At 30.1% G+C, this 22,704-nt stretch overlaps 1 protein-coding gene across 1 annotated transcript in view; it reads right to left on the reverse strand.

Annotated features, from left to right (window-relative positions):
* The window catches only part of 5-HT2A (5-hydroxytryptamine receptor 2A), a 211,175-nt gene that overhangs the window by 145,515 nt on the left and 42,956 nt on the right, over positions 1 to 22,704 (reverse strand). Inside the window, exon 2 of the mRNA XM_076413281.1 lies at positions 1,918 to 2,495. Within this exon, the coding sequence (XP_076269396.1) occupies positions 1,918 to 2,467 (550 nt within the window). The 5' untranslated portion in view covers positions 2,468 to 2,495. The remainder of the gene's footprint in view (positions 1 to 1,917; positions 2,496 to 22,704) is intronic.

A 22,704-nucleotide genomic window follows, 5' to 3' on the forward strand; every position in this document is an offset into this window, starting at 1 on the left:
TAAGAACAATAGTGTTATTCTTCAGCGTAACAAAGCTATATGTTGCAAAATCGGTGAATAGATACCTCCAAACAGTAAAATGGTTGCAACATCATCCGCCGTTTTGTCCACACCTTGCTCCTTCTGATTACTACTTGATTACATATTGTTGTACATAAAAATAGTGACCTGTCTAAGCAGCGCTTCGCTCCTTATTATGATACCAAAAAATGGGTAGATTTTTAGATACCCTCAGAAGATACATCGGTTTTGGGATAGAATCCGTAAATTGGCCGAAAGACAGGAAAAAGTAGCGGCTATCGATGAGCAATGCTTTATATATATAAAGATATTAAATCTATACCTAATGGTGAAAAGAATTATGAATTGGATCGAAATACTAACTCGTCGACCTGGTTTAGTATAATACTGATTCCGGACCCAACTGATGATTTTTCACACGACATATAATAATTCAACCGTTTCTGAATCTTGATGAGAATAATCAAGAATGAGAAACTTTTCCTTTTTATTAATTCTGATTAAATCTTGACGCTCTTGACTGTTTCTGAATTCATGTCTTTTGACTAATTCCATCGTTCTTTTACAGTTTCTGATTTTGGTTCCGTAACTCTTTCATTTTTAATTAAATCAATTGTGTTGTGTCAACACCTTCGGTTTATATGGGCTCAATCAGACTCACTGAAGAAGAAATTGACAAATGTTTGTGAACCGTGAGTAAGATTTTAGTAGATTGGAAATCAACAGCTTAGTTATTCACTTGAGTAGTTATTCTGAAAGTGACAGTGATTGAATAGAACTTTATGAATATTCTTTTATGATTCAGTGCTGACAATTACCAAGACAGGGTGGTGAAAGAGGAAACAGCTATAGGTTATTATATAATTAATATACTTTAACTGTATGAAATTGTATGATAGAGTGTGAAAGAGTGTGTGATATATGTGCATGTATGTTATTGTTCAGAATATACACGAAAGTTTGGTTAAAATGTATGAGGACAGAAATAATACTAACAGTTTTGCATATTTAGCAAACGCATTAAGAATAGTGCAGTGATTAATTCTAGATTTATCAAGAAAAGTGTACAGGTTGTAAAAGAACGAACTAAGGAGAAATATAGTAATATTAAAATGACTTTACAAGGAAACATTGCATCAAACATTGCACTGATTATATTTGTTAATTAGGTGGATTAGGCCTTTAGGGGATACCACTTCATAAAAAAACTCGCCTATTGTGGCTGTATAGTTGATTGTAATTATAAGTTCTTCTATAATATATGCATTAAATATATTATAATGTTCAAATGAATTACATTGGATAACAATTTTATTTAATTATTTTATATATATTAGATTTTTTATATATATATTTTAAAGTTTCCTTTTACCAACTATGGGTTTATCTGGACTCGGCATAAAATTTAACGTGGGTTCCGAACGACGGTCCACAGCATTAAGCCTACCGACTGGCTAGTAACCAACTTTAGAAATAATCCCAGAAGACATTCGGTCTTGCCCAGACTGGTTACTGGCGTGACTAGGATCATTTTCCTTGTCGGATTTTACACTCTTGTCTAGGATATTCACAAATTTTAAACAATCACAATCATAAATTTACGACCATGCCCCAGCAGGATTCGAACCCGCGGCTATCGCAACAGTAGGAGGACCGTCCCATCGCCTTTACCACTGCGCCACCAAGCCGGCTATATTAGAATTTTGTTATATGTTAAAGTCAAAATGTACTAAAAGTTGATGCGGCAACATTGCCTCATCAATTCAGATGACGTGGGTTCACTGCTGTTTTGAATAGACTATAGTAGATTATTTTTGTCATGCTAGAATACCATATTCTCATAAAAATATTGTGAATTAAATGAATAATTTGATATTAAATATTTTATTAACTTACCTAAAAATCCCGGTATGGCTCCTAGCGGCATAACGAACAAACTGACCAATAAATCCGCGATGGCCAGGCTCAGGAGGAAATAATTGGTGACGTTTTGCAGTCTCCGATCGAGCAACACCGCCAGACAAACTAAAATATTCCCCAAGCCACCCGCGATAATAAAAACCGCCACGAACAAAAAGCTCCAATCAAAATGCGCCTTGGTCCATAACGTTTCCGAAAAAGTCGACGAGTTACACGTCCAGAACACTTCACCGCTACGATTGTAAAGATCGCAGTTTAAAGTTGGAGTGCGCACTATAAACTGCTTAATGTTCTCGCTGAAAAAGTGCACTAGAATGTCCTCGGTACGGTTTGAAGTACACTCGGTGCAAAGGAATTTATTGTGGAGCGAGTAACGATCTCTCTCGCAGTAGAAATCGACGTAGGTGATATTTTCTATGATGCACTGTAGGGTCGTGGTGGCGTTGTAGTCGCAGGACGTCTCTATTGTAATGTTTTCGACGCATTTTGCCAGAGTTTCTTCTCGCGGAAGCAGTCCAAAGCTCATTGTTTATTTAATAGCCATAATGTTTATCCTAAAACAAGAAATATAAAATTACTTACACCAAATTTATTAAGATTCTTTTGAAATTGACATTTAGGGTCAAGTGTTATTCGATTGGAATAGTCACATGATATTGTTTATAATGAAAATTATTTAAACGATATTTTATTGTCTGGATTCATTGGAAAATATAAGATGTCCATTGCCTTAATGCATTTATTTTATTTAAACAGTGACACAATGCTGTCCGATTATTTCGAACACGTAAACAAGTGAAGTCGTCCGGTTGTCAGACGTATGCAAAATTCTTGGAAGCAGTAGGGATAAGAGGTGATAACTCTAACCTATAAACTATTGTGGCTGTATAATTAACTGTAGTTTTTAGATGTATTATAATATTAAAATAAATTATATTTGAGAACGTTCAATGATTTTATTTAGATTAGAATTTTGTTCTATGTTAAAGCCAAACTGCCCTAAAACTCAGAGTTGATGCGACAACATTGCGACGTTTTGATGTGACAAATATAAATGACTTATGTATAAAATAATTTTGAACAGGCTACATATACAATTTGTCAATCAGGCAACTTTTCTCCAATAGTATTAATATAAGTTTGCCTTTATATTATTCATTTATTAGATAACAGAATTGAAATATATTTTAAGAGATTAATTTAACAGTTGACGCAATATATACCATAAATACGCTGTAGGTATTACACGTCTATAATAAATGATATTTGCATATAAAATAATCTGTCTAAAATAGCAGTGAACTCACTTCATCAATATGTATAACGTATTGCCTATAGCAGTTAGTTGATTCGTTATAATCCCCCTTTCCCATCTTATTCTTGTTAAGTAGAGATATAATGCTATCTGATGTACGAACATGTAATAGAATCAGCCCACAAATATCGTCCGGTTGTCAAATGTCTGTAAAATTCTTCAAAAAATATTATTTAGTACAATAATTTCAGAGGAAAGTGTTATCCATTTATACACTGTTAGGTGGCGTAGGATTTAAAGATAACCCTCGAATGAATTTTCATTGAATTCAATTTTCAAAAGCATACAATAAAGTCAAGGAAGATTTATTATTTGAATTTTTATATCTTCACACGACTTTGATATTTCAAAATGGTATATTGGGCCACTTTTGTCAAAACTGTTATAAAACGTTGTAGAGAACGATAGTTGCCGGAGAAAAGTAAGGGTTAGAATTAGAGGTAAAAGTTGACATAAACAGTGACTCAAAAAGTGACAGTGACTAAATGAAACTTTCGGAATATGTTATTATGATCTAATAGTGAGAGGTGAAACAACTAAAGGTTTATTTTTAATTATTAGTAAATGACGATAGTGTAGAAAATTCGATTTTAGGGTGTAAATGCACTAAAGAAAATGCAATGTTTATTACCCTCTAATAAAAAATATTTTATTTTTATATACAATTGTTATTTAGGTGAATTAGGGCTCCAGTGGATATCACATAAAAAATTCGCCTAGAATTTTTTATGTGATATCATGGTATGGATCTCATGGGTGATGTGGAAAATAATTCAATGTAAATATAATGAAACAACTCTAACCTATACACTATTATACCTGTGTTCTTAATTGTAGTTTTAAGTCCTTCGATAATATATGTATTATATGTACTATAATGTTGAAGTAAATGATATTTGATAACATTCCTCTTCGGTTACAATATGGATGGCGCCTGAGCTAATCTATGGCTTTTAGGGCTTGTGATTATAAAACTAGATTCGCGTTCACCATCAAGGTTACAACATGCTACTCAAAACTCCAGATGTTTTAAAATTTAAGAATACTAAATGTAATCATGGTTATCATATTCACCAAAATATGACGCTGATAAATAAACCTGGAAGCGTTTAATAATAGAACTAAACAAGAAAAAACATAATTTATTCACAAAATAAATACTTGAATGATTTTTCTTTTCCCTTCTTGAACTGAAGTAAATACATACAAAGTGTTACGAAACGAAATCTGAGAAAAAAACTTTCAATATTTTTTTGGTACTCCGGTAAATCTTCTCCCTTCAGTTAAACGTATAAATCAAAAAAGCTTTCGGACTTTTTTACTTGATATTTAAATATAAAAAAAGTAAATACCAAACAGGATCAAACCGATGCTGAACGTTAATTTTCAAGTGACCTAAAACATCAAACGGCTTTGCTCAAAGGGCTAATTTTTTTGAACAATTTGATCCATCGCAATTAAAGCTACCTCTGGTGTCCTAACTTCTTTTAATATTTGCAATATCAAATACAGTAACTTGATCGGATCTAATGGATTAATGTTGTTTGTTAATAAAATGTCTTTTTAAAAAATATCACTACATAGTATAAAACAAATTCGCCTTTTCTGTCCCTATATCCCTATGTGCGCTTAAATCTTTAAAACTATGCAACAGATTTTGATACGGTTTTTTTTCAATAGATAGAGTGATTCAAGAGGAAGGTTTATATGTATAATACATGCATAATATACTAAGGCAACATTGCTAATTTTAGAGGTTTCTAACGTGATGTCGTAAATTAACCTATTTTTTTAGGCTTATTTAGCAATTAACAAAAACGCTGCCTAACCCTACGAGTTAGATCAAATTAATGTACTACTGTATTGTACACCATAAAAAGGACTACAAAAAAGTCCGGGATGGTATATGTTTATCTTTTAGGGATAACCCACATTAACCATTATTATTGTTTACATTTTTCCGTACTTATTGTTGCCTAATCAAAATATTGTGCACGCTTATTAATTAATTAGACAAGGTATCAAAATGAAGAAAATATCAACTCAATGTAGGGGTGTATAGCATGAGTTAGATCAAAGGCCAATTATAAAGCAATGTATGTTAAACCAGTATACTCAAAGAAATAATTGCATAGAAAAGAACGGTACATAGAATATAAAATGTAGAAGTATTTTTTTTAAACTTTTATGCCAACATTTAACGAAACTATGAATACATTATATATTATACTAAAATCATATGAGAGAGAAATAGAAAGTATTACATTAAATATCTAATTTTTATTGGAAAATATATTAATAATCGTTTTGTTTTAGTGTTGAATTTATTGACAAAGTTTAATAACAGAAATATTGTAGAATTTCTTTGAGAATAATATGTTTTTTGAAGATCAGCAGTAATTTACCATCCATTATCACTAAATCTTTTTTCCATCTATTGGAAAATATACACATTATCTTGAATTCTCAGAGAATATATCTAGATAACTGTGAAGCAAACGTAATTTTATTCTCATATTTACTTCCAATGTATTGAGGAATTACAAGAATTTGCGCACGGTTTATGTATAATTTGATAGTTTATATTTACCTAGAAAATTTTCTATCATCAATACAAAACCTCTACACTATATACTCTATACTTTCAATATCTTTCAATTATAACTCCTATAAAATTTGTAGGTTTAATAAATGTCCGATCTTGAGAACCATCACTAAATATTACTGGATTTAAGATTTTATACCCAGTTTAAAATGTCTTATAAATACATCTGAACCATTCTCACTTTTTGTTCATCCAATCTTGATTTGAGAGTATAAGTATGTTTTTTCGCTACGATATCTCATTATTGACATTGGGTCCTTGCAAGGGCCACAACATAACATATTTCCAGTAATATTATTTAACTTTACTACTCCGTATAAAAATAAAGTAATGGTATTTGCTACATCAACATAGTTGACCAAGTAAAAAGCTGACCATTTTTAAATTAATACAAAATAGGTCATATCATTGCATTGCATCTATTATTGAGGTACTTGTGGAACAAAACAAACTCCAACCACATTACGCAACACGATTAATAATATTTCTTTTTCAAAAGGCCACAACCAACACAGTTACTGGATAATACGCAGGAAATCTTATTTAATTTTAATTTAGGAAATACATACTGATGATTTAAGGACAAAAGAAGAATAGTAATAAATTTCTTTATAAATTAAAATTGTACTAAGCATACCTAATGTAACTGTAACTTAAAAATTGTAAATGCTACTAAAAATAGCGTCACATAATTTATTAAAAATCAGATTCATATTAGAACAACTACCAAAAATGTAAATGTCGTTTAAAAACCGAAGAGAATAAAATTGCACGTAAAAATGTTGACTACTTGAAGTTTTTCTATCATTTCTCGAAGATAAAAGTATTCGAAGAGATCCTAGAATATTTAGTAGCCATTATACTTTAAAATTTTACTTTTATTGGTAACTGAACAATGGTTGTTTATGGATCCTTTTACTATTTGAATACTTTCATCATAAATTACAGTAGACTATTATTTCAATAATGAACAGTAGACGCAAATTATTTGTGCAAAAATGTTAATACATAATTTTAACTATGGAACTGCTCGTGGAAGATTACAGTATTTAATAGTTTTATTTCTTCAAATAAATTATCAATTTCGCTTTAATTACCTAACATATATTTATCTAAATATATTAACCTTCTTCAATTGATAAATATATAATTTAGTGACTTTAGAGTTAACTCATCAATTGCTAAGCTGTCGGAAATTTTTAGAAACTAAACATTCTGGCTGTAATGTACGATTTCAATAGTTCAGGGTGTTGCTTCGTTAATATTTTCTGTAGCTTATGAACAAGGCCATTATGCTATACCTTATCGAATGATTGTGCTCTATCTAAAGATCTAGCTGAACATAATTTCTAACATTCATAAGCTTTTTATTTACATCTGTTACTCTATGGACCCGGTCAATTGTCGAATGTTTGTTAACAAATTGAAACTAATAATACTAAATGAAAAACTATTATTTTATATGAGGAGATATCAAAACAATCAATTTGAATAGTTAAGTTTTGTTATTTAACAAATATTTACATTGATATCCAGCTATTCAACAATAAATATGACTGATCAAAATATATGCAAAAAATTAAAATGTAATTGTATAAATACAAGGCTACATAAAATTCAAAAAGTGTTAGTGTGGAATAAGTCAAATACTTTTGCCTAAATTTATTTTTTTACTCCCATTATCCTAAAATGTTTGAGGACATTATTTTAAATAAAATGTGGGACTAGAGCATATGCATGTTTGGGGCTTTCGAAACTCTGTTGGGATTGAAAAGGGAAACAATACCAAGAACTAAACCGAAGGACCTACCGTACTTAGAATGATTTCGAACTTTGATTTTATTCTACTTAGTTTCGAACTTGTTATAGTTTCACGAACTTTTAAATTCGACAAGACATCGAACTCAAATCCAATCAATGCATATTGTTATAACCGATTTCGATAATAGAAGAACGATGATATTTTTTTTAAACCTCATTATCATCAACAGAGCACTTTTTCTTTTGTAGGTATGATTGTTGATATATAAAATGTATTTAGTCGTATCAAACTAAACCCAATATAAAATCTAATATAAACACTATAGTTTGTTCCTGGTTTTCGTAAAACTTATTGTGTTTCTACTATGGATGGACATTACACCAAACTCGTGCAATTTATTCGGACCACAGTCATAAAGGAAAGAAATAGACCGAAAATAATATAAACTAAGCAAATATTTTGCCTAAGAAATTACAGAAGGAATGTGAATCTCTAGGAAATAATACACTTAGTTCGGATTTATTACTTTCGGCTAGATTTATTAAAATGGCATAGCCAAGGTTATAAGGTTTGCTTTATAACATACCTTAAACCCTTTAAAGTAGTATATTCACGATTTTTCTATTTCCTAAGTAATTCGCATAATGACAGTAATAAAGGGACACACAAATACAAAATTAATATATATTTTTTAATATTTAAAGATATTAAAAAAAACATTTGTTTTTATAAGAGGTTATAACTATATAAACTATTGTAGCTGTATAATTTACTGTAGTTTTTAGATGTACGGTAATGTTAAAATAAATTATATTTTTGATAACATTTGTGTTCAATTATTTTATTTGGATTAGAATTTAGTTATATGTCAAAGCCAAACTGAACTAAAACTCAGAGTTGATGCGGCAACATTGAGACATTTTGGCGTCACAAATTTAGATGACGTATGTACAAAATAACTTTGATTAGACTAGGTGTGAATATTTTTGCCTACAACAATTTTACTTCAATTATTTATCTCATATTTCATAGTTATACAATCATAAATCATAGATCATAAACAATTAGCCAAGCTTTAATAGAAGCAATCGGTTGTAAAAATAGTTACTATATCTCTCAGTCGCTTCCATTCAGATACGAAACAAAAGAAACAATTCACATTTCATAACAGCCGAGGACAATTTATTTTAACCTTAACCATGACAGAAATAATTACAGGAAAGATAATATGGCTTAAATAAACAGTATATATTTCGCCAGGAAAATAATAAGAGCGTAAAACTAAAGAAAACAGTAAGCTCTATGATTAACAGGCCATTTAATCATCTTCATGTGACCTTTTCCGTGGTGTAAGTTTATTTTTCCTTATTTGTTCGTTATTGTTTATAACACAATACTGTGAAAACAGAGTCGCGTTTAAAATGGAACGCTTGGTTCGTTTTAATTAGTTGAAATGTATGCAGTTATGGTATAGCCAAAGCTAATGAAGAAATTCTCTTAAATCTTATTTTTTAAATGCCAATTCACTTAAAATATTATAATGAATCGTGCCAAATGTAAAGCAACTGGCCAATATTGAGTAGTTGTAATACTTCGATATTTTTACATTAGGTATTTCTGGATCCATATTATCAATGATGCCATGGAACTGGGGTCATATTGATATTGTACCACCTCATAGTAGTACACTGTCGGTCCACAACGGTGGCTTCAAAATTTGTTTATAAAGTCAGATTGTTGTCCAACTAACCACCGCATTTTTCTGAGATTCACATGAGGTTTTGGTTGATACTTTTTATGATGCTCTGACTGGATTTATCAGAGATCTTTGGTGACACTAATTTGTTTTTATTTTCAAATTTTTCGTAGTATTTGTTAATTTTACGTTGTTATATTGAATTACTAGCGACCCGCCCCGGCTTCGCACGGGTGCAATGCTGATACCAAATTAAATACACTACAGAAAAAATATGAACGTTGTATATAAAAACATAGCGGCCCGCTCCGACTTTGCACGGGCATAAAATATATACGCCTATGTCACTCAATGAAAACATGATTAAAATCGATCCAGTATTTTTGGTTCATTCATTACTGCCCTTGGCCTGCACGCATTAAATTTGGAGTAAAACAATTCCTCTTCCCCCATACTTACTATGAAGATTTCCTGCTATCTTTGGAATATCTAAATTCATACAATTTTTATTACATTACATATTTTTAAACGCAAATTTTAAATTTGTAGTATCTCCGAAAATATTTGTTTAATTTACTTGCTGTAAGGAACCATATTGATCTATATTAATTGCACACTGTATTTAAGGTACTTAATTCGATAAGGATTAATGCCGTATTGCTTAAAATAGCTTCGTAAATAAGCCATTTTCTCACGTAAAAAGTAAACAATAAAAATGGTTAATGTGGGTTATCCCTAAAAGATAAACATATACCATCGCGGACTTTTTTGTAGACCTTTTTATGGTGTACAATACTGTAGTACATTAATTTGATCTAACTCGTAGGGTTAGGCAGCGTTTTTGCTAATTGCTAAATAAGTCTAAAAAAATAGGTTAATTTACGACATCACGTTAGAAACCTCTAAAATTAGCAATGTTGCCTTAGTATATTATGCATGTATTATACATATAAACCTTCGTCATGAATCACTCTATCTATTGAAAAAAACCGCATCAAAATCCGTTGCGTAGTTTTGAAGATTTAAGCGCACATAGGGATATAGGGACAAAAAAGGCGACTTTGTTTTATACTATGTAGTGATAATATAAGAATGTATTTTCGAAACTAAGAATTTATGTTATCATGACATTTTTGCAGCAGTTATAGTAAAAATTAAGGGCGAAAACTGTAAGATCTTATATGAGCAGGAAAGGGTTTGTTCATTGCATTCGAGACTGAAGGAATATACACCCAGTATTTATACACCCGTTTTAACTTGTGTTCAATTACTTAAAATATATAGTCTCTATTCACAAAGTTTTTACTAATTTCAAAGGAAAAGATGAAGTTAAATCATATATCGGTAAAATCAGATCTTTGCACATTAAAATCTTCCAATAGAATAAGAGGTGGAATATGTTAAGTACGAGATACGAGAATAATTTGTTTAAAAATTAAATAAATTGTGAGGTTTTAACATTGAAATTAAATAATTGGTATGAGATATAACATAGACGATATGGTAACAGAATCTTCAACTTCAGACAAGCAAGGAGCATAATTACAACTCTAAAATGATCAAGAGTTTAGTGAAATTAATTCACTAGAGAAGCACATTGTGAAATTTTAATTGAAGTAAAATATTTGTTGGTATTTGTTACAAGCAAATGGCGAATTTTTTAAAAATAATCAATTATCTATACTATTCTCAATAGGACACTGTTGTAAAAAAAATTAGGTGTCGCTTGTTCTGCCGATTGAAATGGGTCTATAGACCTTCAAAGGGCACAAATTAAAAAAACTGCATTGCAAAATCTGAATTTATCAACAGAGTTTAACTATATAATTTCAAGAAATATATAGGAAAGATACAGAGGTTTTGGGAATGACAATTCAGATCTATAATATACTATTCAGTTAACTGGATTCTCTGTATATTTATTGTGGCAATGTAGATTTTTCCATAGTTGTTAAGCATAAAAATTGTAGTATAAATATAAATAATAGCTTATATTTCTCAACACATTTTTTTCATATTACATTTAAGTGTGTGTACTTTTGGAGATAAACTATTGTATTAAATTTAAGACAACAATGTACATTTAGTAAATAAATTTCACATGAAATGTGGTAAAAATAATTTTTTAAACTAATGTTCAGTGAAGGGGTTTTATATAAATAATATTTAATGTCTTCAATTATTCCAGTATAGAACAAAATTTCCAATATATTTCCATTTAATACTATATTATTGGTGTAATGAAAATAATTTGTTAAAAGAGAGTTGCTAGATTAAATGGTGTTTTTTTTTAATTATATATAGATAATTCAATTATTAAATAGTATTTATATGATACTTATGATACCATTATTAAAATATTTTTAATACTAAGAGCACCATCTTTTAATTTAAGACTTATTAAACCACCCTTATAAAATATTTCAACACCATTAATCTCAACAAGTTTTATGTAAAGATTAATTAGCGATTAGACACTAGAAAGTAGTCAAACAAATGCCTATTTAACTCCTAACTATGGCGAATGGTAAAACATAACCAGTTCAGCGCTAAAAAACTTCACAGTTTCTTTTATTCGGGGTTGTCTACTAAAATAAAGTTTACCTAAATGGCTTAAGAGATCTGAGGGCCCGAATTGTAAATAAAATTGAAACTAAGGGACATTGCGTGTTTGGGATTTTCAAGGTTTTGGCAGGCTGACGGAAAAAATGTTTCTGGAGGACCGTGCGACCTTTCGCGCCTATTTCACACTCAAAGCTGTTTTACCTTCGTTTAGAACTTTCCTGTTTTTTTTTTCTCCTATTCTGTTTAGGCCTACCCTATAACTTTTAATATCATTTTACGTTAAAAAGTTTTACATTAAAACATATAATTGTAATAAATTAGAACTATTTGGACCAGCATATTTTCTAAATTCTTTTATAATATTTTATGAGTATTGGTCATTTTATTTTATTATAATATTGTTGTAAATATTATTAGGCAATAGTAATGAAAAAACAAAATGAGAGGAGAAAATATATTTATTGCTTCTCAGGTACATCAGCTAAGGCTTCTAGGATATTTTGTCAATTTATTTACAATATTTCATAATTTAGTAGGAATAAAGAATTGCGTTTGCAAAATTTATAATGGATGAATTTGTCCATAATATTTTGTTTCCCTTTGAAAGTACCCTTTCTGGGTAAGAGTAGATATTGATATTATTTTAAAAGATATAAAGAAACAGTCATGTTCTACTTTTTATTCTATTTTTATTATTAGATCCAAAAAGATGTGAATTTTAGGTCTAGATAGAAGAAAAAATATATATCCTAGTATAGATTAGCATGACATTAAAGAATTTCATTTATTAATCTATTAATCTAATTTTGTATCAAAAAAAACCTTCTGATATATAGGTATTCACGTAATATTTGGGCTAAATGTAGAACACAGTAATTTTTTTTACTTATACTTTTTATTCTAAGCTTCATTTTCGAATAAGTCTGCTTCAATGAAGACTCCATTTCTAAATCTACACTTTTGTGTAGTGGGATCCTCTAAGTGAATGCTGAAAAATCAGCATATATATGTACATGTTCAATAAACTATTCTATTATATATCCTCGCTGTAATGTTCAATAGTTGTTTGAGACAATTAAACTCGTCAGTAAAGAAATAATATTCCTTACATATATATATATATATATATATATATATATATATATATATATATATATATATATATATAATGCTTTTGGTCTTTTACCAACACTCATAATTACGATGTTAACATTTGAAAGGTTTATTAGTTTGAATAATCAGTGGGTTTGGTACCACCCTGTACATATATTTTAGTCCAATTCATGAATAGATATCAAGAACACTCTTTGGTATATATAATTGTATCCTAGAGGAATTACTTTGAAAAAATGACAAGATTAATTAGGAAAAATAAGCAAGCCGTATTTAAAAAATTACCGAAATATGCAACAAGCAAGTATTTATTACCTTATACAATACATGGACTTTGAGTAAACTTCTCAGGTTATAAAAACGTTAAGAAAATCCCACATCAAAACAAATTTCTAATTCTCTAATCCATTTATAATATTCTCCTTTTTAGTTATTCTTTAATTGTACTTTTTATTCCTATTTTTATTTAAGTCCCAATGAAGACTCCATCTCTAAATCCACACCAAACAGTGGCATGTTGTTTATACATTTATTATTAGTGGTATTCTCTGAGTGAATGCTGAAAAATCTGCGTACATTTGTACAAACAAGTATTTATTACGTTATACAATACATGGACTTTGCGTAAACTTCTCAGGTTATAAAAACGTTAAGAAAATCAAACATCAAAACAAATTTCTTATTCTCCAATCCATTTATAATATTCTCCTTTTTAATTATTCTTTAATTATACTTTTTATTCCTATTTTTATTTCAGTCCCAATGAAGACTCGATCTCTAAATCCACACCGAACAGTGGCATGTGGTTAATACATTTATTATTAGTGGGATTCTTTGAATGAATGCTGAAAATTCTGCGTACATTTGTACAAACAATTATTTATTACTTTATACAATACATGGACTTTGAGTAAACATCTCAGGTTATAAAAACGTTAAGAAAATCCCACATCAAAACAACTTTCTTATTCTCTAATCCACTTATAATATTCTCCTTTTTAATTATTTTTTAATTGTACCTTTTATTCCTATTTTTATTTCAGTCGCAATGAAGACTCCATCTCTAAATCCACACCAAACAGTGGCATGTTGTTAATACATGTATTATTAGTGGGATTCTCTGAGTGAATGCTGAAAAATCGGCATACATTTGTACAAACAAGTATTTATTACGTTATACAAAACATGGACTTTGAGTAAACTTCTCAGGTTATAAAAACGTTAAGAAAATCCCACATCAAAACAAATTTCTTATTCTCTAATCCATTTATAATATTCTCCTTTTTAATTATTCTTTAATTATACTTTTTATTCCTATTTTTATTTCAGTCCCAATGAAGACTCCATCTCTAAATCCACACCAAACAGTGGCATGTTGTTAATGCATTTATTATTAGTGAAATTCTCTGAGGGACTGCTGAAAAATCGGCATACATTTGTATAAACAAGTATTTATTACGTTATACAATACATGGATTTTGAGTAGTAAACTTCCTAGGTTATAAAAACGTTAAGAAAATCCCACATGAAAAAAATTTCTAATTCTCTAGTCCGTTTATAATACTCAAAGTTTATTTACGAGACAATGTCGATGAACCGCCAAAAAATCTTATGAATATTTAAACTTCGGGTTAAATTAACGGGGCTATTCAATTTTTATTTCGGCGTAAACTGCGAAACCCACACATCTCCAGTAACGGTTCTGGAATACGAAATAAGCTTATCTGCTTTATTTTAAACCAAATGATCTATTTCTTTTTTACTAGAGCAGACGCCGGGAGTATTTCAAAACGCCGACAATAACAATATAAGACGGGACCACCGCCTACTTGATGATTTATGCAAGGAGCTGACGCTGCCACTTTATTACAAATTTCGTAGCGGAAAATGGTAAACATAGGATACTTAAATCTTTTACAGTGAAACCACTATTTTTCAAAATAATGTAACCGGATATGCATATAATAGATTTCTGTAACAGATGATTGTTGGGGTCACATATATTTTTAGTTGTTTTAAAAAGCATCACAAAAGAATTATAGATTCACTATTGTTCGTGTTATTGGCTTTAGCAACACGCTACGTTAAGACAGTTTAGCTCATTATATTTATGAATAAAATATTGGTCAATATTGCCTTCACGCCGGCTTGATTCGCGCAGAGGTAAAGGCTACAGGACGGTCACCTACTGTTGCGTTAATCGCGAGTTCGAGTCCTGCTTGAGCATGATCGTAAATTTATCTTTGTGATTGTTTAATATTTGTGATGGTCCTAGGCAAGAAAGCAAAATCCGATAAGGAAAATGATCCCAGTCACGTCAGTAACCAGACTGGGCAAGGCCGGATGTCTCCTGGGATGTCTTCTAAGTTGGTCACTTAAATTGTGGATCCAGTCCAGATAAACACTAGTTGGTAAGGAGTCTCTGAAGTTAATGAAGCTTTGGTTAAAATATATATGCCACTGCAGAAACTTAATGCAGTTTAATATCATTACTATGAAATGATTATTGAAACTAAATTAATGAATGGTATCTGTATGTTAATCTGTAAATTAATTATAAATTATGAAACTGACATAATATTAATGGTACTAAATGCAAGTTTTTTTTTGAACATATGTTAATAAAATATATTATTTATAATAAAAACAATGTATTCATAAGAAAATGTTAAATTATTTACTAAAATACAAACTCAAGTAACCCTCTTAAGTAGCTGTGCACTAAGTATGTTAATTAAATATTAAATATCATTAGTTTAATGACTAGGTTCATGTAGTATTAACTAAAGAAGACTTTTGACTTTGAATTTTTTATATTTATACAGACAAATATAATATAACGGAATTTACGCATTTTAAAACACCCTGTATAAAATAACGCGTCAGAGCTGTGTGTGAATGTATAATGCATTATTTTAATCTAACATTTGAACTATAATATTGTTGATATTGATTTTTTTTCTCACTATTCGAATTATTCCTTATCGAAATTATTTATTAATATTTACAATTTATTATTATTTCAACACACTTTACTATCTCCTTAATACAAATTAATATTCATTTTCAAATATTAGGAAACATAATCAAAATGGTTTGTCATTTTTCAGAAGAAATTCAAATAATTTTTTGTATCCATGTATATTTTAAGAAATAATGGAAATTTATATTGGATAAAAGGTGAACAAATGGTTGATCTTACAATATCTTTTTTTTTATTAATCTCTTGGAAGTTCAACGATCTGTCCGTGGGCAATAAGTATTACTAAAGAATTTTCGTTATATAATATAACTGACATGTAGAAGATCGCTTCAGTAAGTGATCTGCTGTACAACTTATCATATAAGTCTAATTCTAGATACTATTCCAGCTTATTTTAAAGTATCTCCTAACTTGTTCTAAAGGCTGACTTACTATAGAGATTATTAAATCTCACTCTATGTGTCTATTAATCAGTTCTAATGGTAGTTTGCGTTTGAGCCTATGCACTATACGCCATCGCGCACATTTAACTGTTTGGCGGGTGCACTGGGATGCACTAATAGTCTTTCAGATTACTTCGCACTAACACTTCAAATCACACTCGTTCTGGGTTCTAAGGGGATATCGCACTGATGATCAGTTTGTTGAAGACGTAATATGGGCATCGACGATGACTCGCCACACTTTATTGTTAGATTTACTCCCTATCAGCCAATATTTTTGGTTTAGTTTAAGGCCAAGCTGTTGGCATTTTATCATTATATGTTTTCCATGTCAAACGTCGACCAAAATTCACTCTCAGATATTTAAGGAAGTCTGCTTGCGGAAATTCATGATTATTCAATTTTACTGAGGGACGTCTCCTTCTACAAACGGTGAATGTCACATGGGTAGATTTTGCTTCATTTGCTTTGATACGTCACACCGCTGAATCGTCAGCATATGTTGCAACAGTAGTGCTTCTTGAGGTCGGTAGGTCAGCTGTATACAACAAAGAGCTAAGAACACTGCCCAGCGGAACACGCGAATATATTGGGTTTATAATAATTGGAGTAATATTTGAATTCGTCTCTACGGAAAGTGTAATTATGTCTGGTTTCCTTTTAATATAACATTGGTAAAACTATAAATATCTCTCTGTTATATTTTAATGCAATAACACAATCAAACCTCTGAAGAGAGGGCTTTCTATTTGGTCATCTTCCATGTTTCAGTTGTTTAAGCAGCACTAAAATGTTGTCGATCTCCGCTGACCAATTAGATCACCCTTCCCTTTTTAAGAAGTGAAAGTTAAATCAATATCTTTCATGAAATTCAACGATATTTTAATTTAGCTCGATCGCCAAAAATGTGTAATGGAAAATCAGAGTGTATTGCAGGACCAGCAGAATATCCACCCTGCGTGTGACATGTAAATAACTTTTCAAGCAGTTGGGCGCTCGAATTTGATGAATATTCATGGAAATATTCTATTTGCATAAAAATTGGGTCAAAGACAATGTATATAAAAATTGTCGATTATGGTACTTTTCACATTCCATAAAAGCGATCTTTTATCATTTATATATATATAGGGTGTTTCCTGATTTATTATAAAAATGATTAAAAAAAATTCGGTTCGGATCGGTTAAAAAAAATTAAAGAACAATGAATGATAATAAAATTGATGTAATATTTATGATTTTTTGAGTTTTTTTTTAATTTGTTTCATTTCACAATATATATAACTTGAGCATTACACTTGAGTGACTTGAAACTTGAACGCTTGCTCAGTTAAAAATTATTGTGTTTTCTAGGTCAACTTTGATTACCAAAACTGAATAAATGCAGTATAGACTTCATCACGAATCCAAGTTAGTTGTTTTCGAGTACTTAAATACTCGTCAGTTTTAGTCCGAATTTTCAACTACCAATAATTTAAAGTTCGATAAAATTCTTATACAAAAGTAATATGATCTTGGCTTAAAAAAAGTTTGTTCTTAAAACGAAATTATTAGTCTCTGCTTGAAAGTTATCAAAAACTAATGAGATAGAAAGCCATTTTTCCCCTAACAGTTAGACTTAGTACTTTGTTCATAGAAATCAGTTTATATTAATCTCGGTCAAACCTATTAAAGAAGATAGTTAAAACTGTTGTTGCAGTATATCATCATAGCCTCCGTTTTCTTCAATGGTTTACGGCGTCATAATATTTGCGCCATAAACTTCCGGAATGTCCTTGTTGGTCGCGCTACATATTGTTACAAACCCATTTAAAATTTATTGCTAACACTTCCAAATTTCAACAAAAATGCAGTGGAAATTAAAATGGCTATAACACACTTAATACAGTCTGTATCGAAAAATGTTTTTCAACCAACATTTGTTTGAATGTTTTCCCTTACAATATGAATATAATTGATTTATGTTATATGATTATATGTGATAACATTTCATTAATGAGTAACGAAACTAACGCTAGGGGTTTTGCTATTTAGAGTATTGGTAGTTTCCGCTGAACACTTTTAACATAACACAACAAACACATATAATGACAGTTGCATAAGTCACATTTTTCATCATCTTTGAACACCTTGGGAAAATATTATTGTTAAAATATGTTATAATAATAGATGGATGGAAAGTAGAATTTTCGTAGATATAACACATATTGAAGTCCTTAGGAGTGCTGAAAACAAGTAAAAATATGTTTATAGACTAAAAACAACAATGATTAAGCTTATAACTGTAATATTTAATTTGTTTTTTGTGTCTGTTTATAACAAGTGTCAACTGTTGAACTGTGAGAAATTTTTCGAGGGTTTGAGCAGGGTTTTTGTATCATAACTTTTGCAGTTCATTGTCGTAAAACTATCTTGGTCACTCAGATCGTTCTTCGTTTCGTTTCTTTTGTTTCTAAAAGTGTACTAGTTTTAAACAGCAAAAAACTATTATTATACTTATAAACAGACTTATTCAAGAGAAGAAGAGGCGACTCTTTGAACGGCTTTGTAAAGCCACACTGAGGGTACTTATATATTAGAAAATAGACTCTTTCGCCTTACTCCTACACTGTTTAGGTATTTTAAGTAACAGTAACAGTAACAGATGCCTGGATAGTTGGGCCACAATACATAACATGTGTGTCACCAATAGATATTGGTGCTGATTGAAGATTGAATATTGAATTACAGTTTAGTGATACTAGTACTCTACCACTGGCTTAAAATTTTAACATTATGTAGTAAAAACAGCCTTTTTAGAAATGTATGACTTGATTTTGACTTTTGATTCAAAAGATATTTTACTGTTTAGGGAATAATCCAAGAAATAAATTACACAAAGACTTTATTGGGCATATAGATGAACACTAACTCTCAACTGAATTCAGATTATTCTTATTTTGCTTAAATGTTAAGCTGATAGAACTCGAGTGCCATCCATGTTGATGAAATGACTCCTAGAGACATTTTAAAACTTAACAAATCTGTCTACAAATTTATTGAGTAACCTCGTATACCCAGTAATTATACTAATAGTCACATTTTCGACATTTTTCATGTTAGGAAAGATGATTGATAGCAAATATGTGATTATAATTTCGTTTTTATTAGAATAACATCAGCTGTGTTATTTTTCAACTTAAGTCTATACGATTATTTAAAATAGGCTGACGATGTTTTTAAACAACTATAACCATCTAATATAATCACTGAAACTAAATTTAACTCATACGGAGTCCGAAATTATCTCGTTTTTATTACCGGAATTTGTTTAATTGAGAAAAAGAAAAATAAATTGGGCTTAATAAAGGAGTAAACCAGCAGAAGGATTACTTACGATCCTAATTTGGAAAGTTCGATCGTAATTTTAAACTTCATAAACCTAAGGTTAATTAGAAATTTTCCTAACCCATAAATTACCAATTATGAAATTATTAAATTTCGAATAGAAGTTTTTTCCTAACAAAGTCGTTGCTGTAGGCAGGACCAGCTGGTACATTTTCTCTAACGTTTACATAAATATAAAGAAATATCCGATTTGGGATTCCACAAACCTTCGTGAAGTGATCTAGACGATTTTCTTTAAATATTTTGATTACTTAACTTTTATAATTCCTCTTAGAAGATTCACACCTCATATTCGATCATCTTCGGTAAACACAAATGAAATGTTCAACTGTGTTCAATGTAATTCACACAGAGTATTACATCTTTACCTCTGTCACTACATTTTCCATCCAATCGAATTGTTATATATGGTGTATGGCAACGAATGCTTACAATGGACAATTCAACACCATTATAGGGTAGGTAGTTTAAGTAACAGTAACAGTAACAGATGGCTGAATATTTTGAATATTGAACAAGACTTTAGGGACCCTAGTACATTACAACTGACTTAAATTTTTAACTTTATTTGCTAATTAAATCTTCTCTATGATTATAAGAGGACTAAAAACACCATCTAGATGTTACAACAACATTATATTAACTACATACTTTAACCAGGTTGGATGAAGTAAATTATTCGTGTAGTTGAAAACGCTATTCCTAATTTTCAGAACGTTAATCGCTCAGAGATAATTACCAACATAATTATATATCCGAATAACGCCACAGGAAATAATCTGTTGGTAATGCCGCAGAATCGACGCAGACATCCTGCACGTGTTGCACTTTAAATTTCCAATTAAGCATATCGATGTTCAAGCATTTCGAAATTAAAGTGTCATAGCTGCATATAACCGTAGATTATCTTCTAAGAAAAAATCAATGATAACGCCAAAAAAGTAAGTTTTAATTAATATTTTTCTCATCTATTTCCAATTACATCAGATAATCTGATATTTTTAAACACTAATATGTTATTCCCAAAGCATAACGTTATTCGATTCAAGCTTATTACTACCATAATGTTATTTTCCAATAATTCCATGGGGCTTAACTTACTGTTTTTTATTCAGCATAGATAACATGTAAAAACAGCTATATATTTACATAATAAACCCACGAATCTATGATAAGTCACATTTTTCATCATCTTTCAATACCTTGGGAAAATGTTATCGTTAAAATATGTTATAATAATAGAAGGATGGAATTTCCGTAGATATAACATATATTGAAGTCCTTGGGAGAGCTGAAAACAAATAAAAATAAGTTTATAGGCTAAAAAAACAATAATTAACTTTTAACTGTAATATTTAATTTAGTTTTTTTGTGGTTTTAAATGTCTGTTTATAATAAGTGTCAACTGTTGGGCTGTCTAGATATTTTTCGAGAGTTTGAGAATGGTTTTCGTTTCATAACTTTCGCAGTTCGTTGTCTTAAAACTGCCTTGGTCATCCAAATCGTTCGATGCGTTTGACATCAAAATACTCACTTTTGAATCATTGAATCAATGAGTTACCCCTCGTTTCTAAAAGTGTGTTAAAATGGCGTATTAGTATTAAACAAAAAAAGCTATTATTTTACTTATAAACAGATTTGTTCAAGAAAAGAATAGACGACTGTTTGAGCGGCTATACAAAGCCACTCTGAGGGTGTTTATATATTAGAAAATAGACCCTTCCGTCTTACTCGTTCACCGTTCAGGTAGTTTACGTAACAGTAACAGTAACCGATGGCTGAATAGTCTCCAGTGAATATTGAATAAGAGTTTAAGAACATTAATACCTTACCACTGATTTGAAATTTTTTAACATTATGTACTAATTAAATCTTCTCTATTATTATAAGAGGACTTAAACACCATCTAGATGTTACAACAGCATTATATCAACTACATACTTTAACTAGGTTAGATGAAGTAAATTATTCGTGTAGTTGAAACCGCTATTCCTAATTTTCAGAACGTTAATCGCTCAGAGATAATTACCAACATAATTATATTTCCGAATAACGCCACAGGAAATAATCTGTTGGTAATGCCGCAGAATCGACGGAGATATCCTGCACGTGTTGCACTTTAAATTTCCAATTAAGCCTGTCGATGTTCAAGCATTCCGAAGTTGAAGTGTCATAACTACATATAACCGTAGATTACCTACTAAAAAAAGATCAAGGATAACGCCAAAAAAAGTAAGTTTTAATTTATATTTTTCGCATCTATTTCCAGTTACATCAGATAATCTGATATTTTTAATAACTAATATATTATTCCCAAAGCATAACGTTATTCGATTCAAGGTTATTACTACCATAATGTTATTTTCCAATAATTCTGTTTTTCATTAAACATAGATAACATGTAAAAACAGTTATATATTTACATAATAAACCCACGAATCCATGATAAGTCACATTTTTCATCATCTTTCAACACCTTGGGAAAATGTTATTGGTAAAATATGTTATAATAATAGATGGATGGAATTTCCGTAGATATAACAAATATTGAAGTCCTTAAGGGAGCTGAAAACAAGTAAAAATAAGTTTATAGACTAAAAAAACAATAATTAACTTTTAACTGTAATATTTAATTTAGTTTTTTTGTAGTTTCAAATGTCTGTTTATAATAAGTGCCAACTGTTGGGCTGTCTAGATATTTTTCGAGAGTTTGAGAATGGTTTTCGTTTCATAACTTTCGCAGTTCGTTGTCTTAAAACTGCCTTGGTCATCCAAATCGTTCGATGCGTTTGACATCAAAATACTCACTTTTGAATCAATGAATCACCACTCGTTTTTAAAAGTGTATTAAAATGGTGTATTAATATTAAACGAAAAAAAGCTATTATTTTACT

This window comes from Rhynchophorus ferrugineus, unplaced genomic scaffold, assembly GCF_030347505.1.
Source record: "Rhynchophorus ferrugineus isolate W39M unplaced genomic scaffold, kcgeb_rfMv2 rfM9, whole genome shotgun sequence".
NCBI lineage: Eukaryota > Metazoa > Arthropoda > Insecta > Coleoptera > Curculionidae > Rhynchophorus > Rhynchophorus ferrugineus.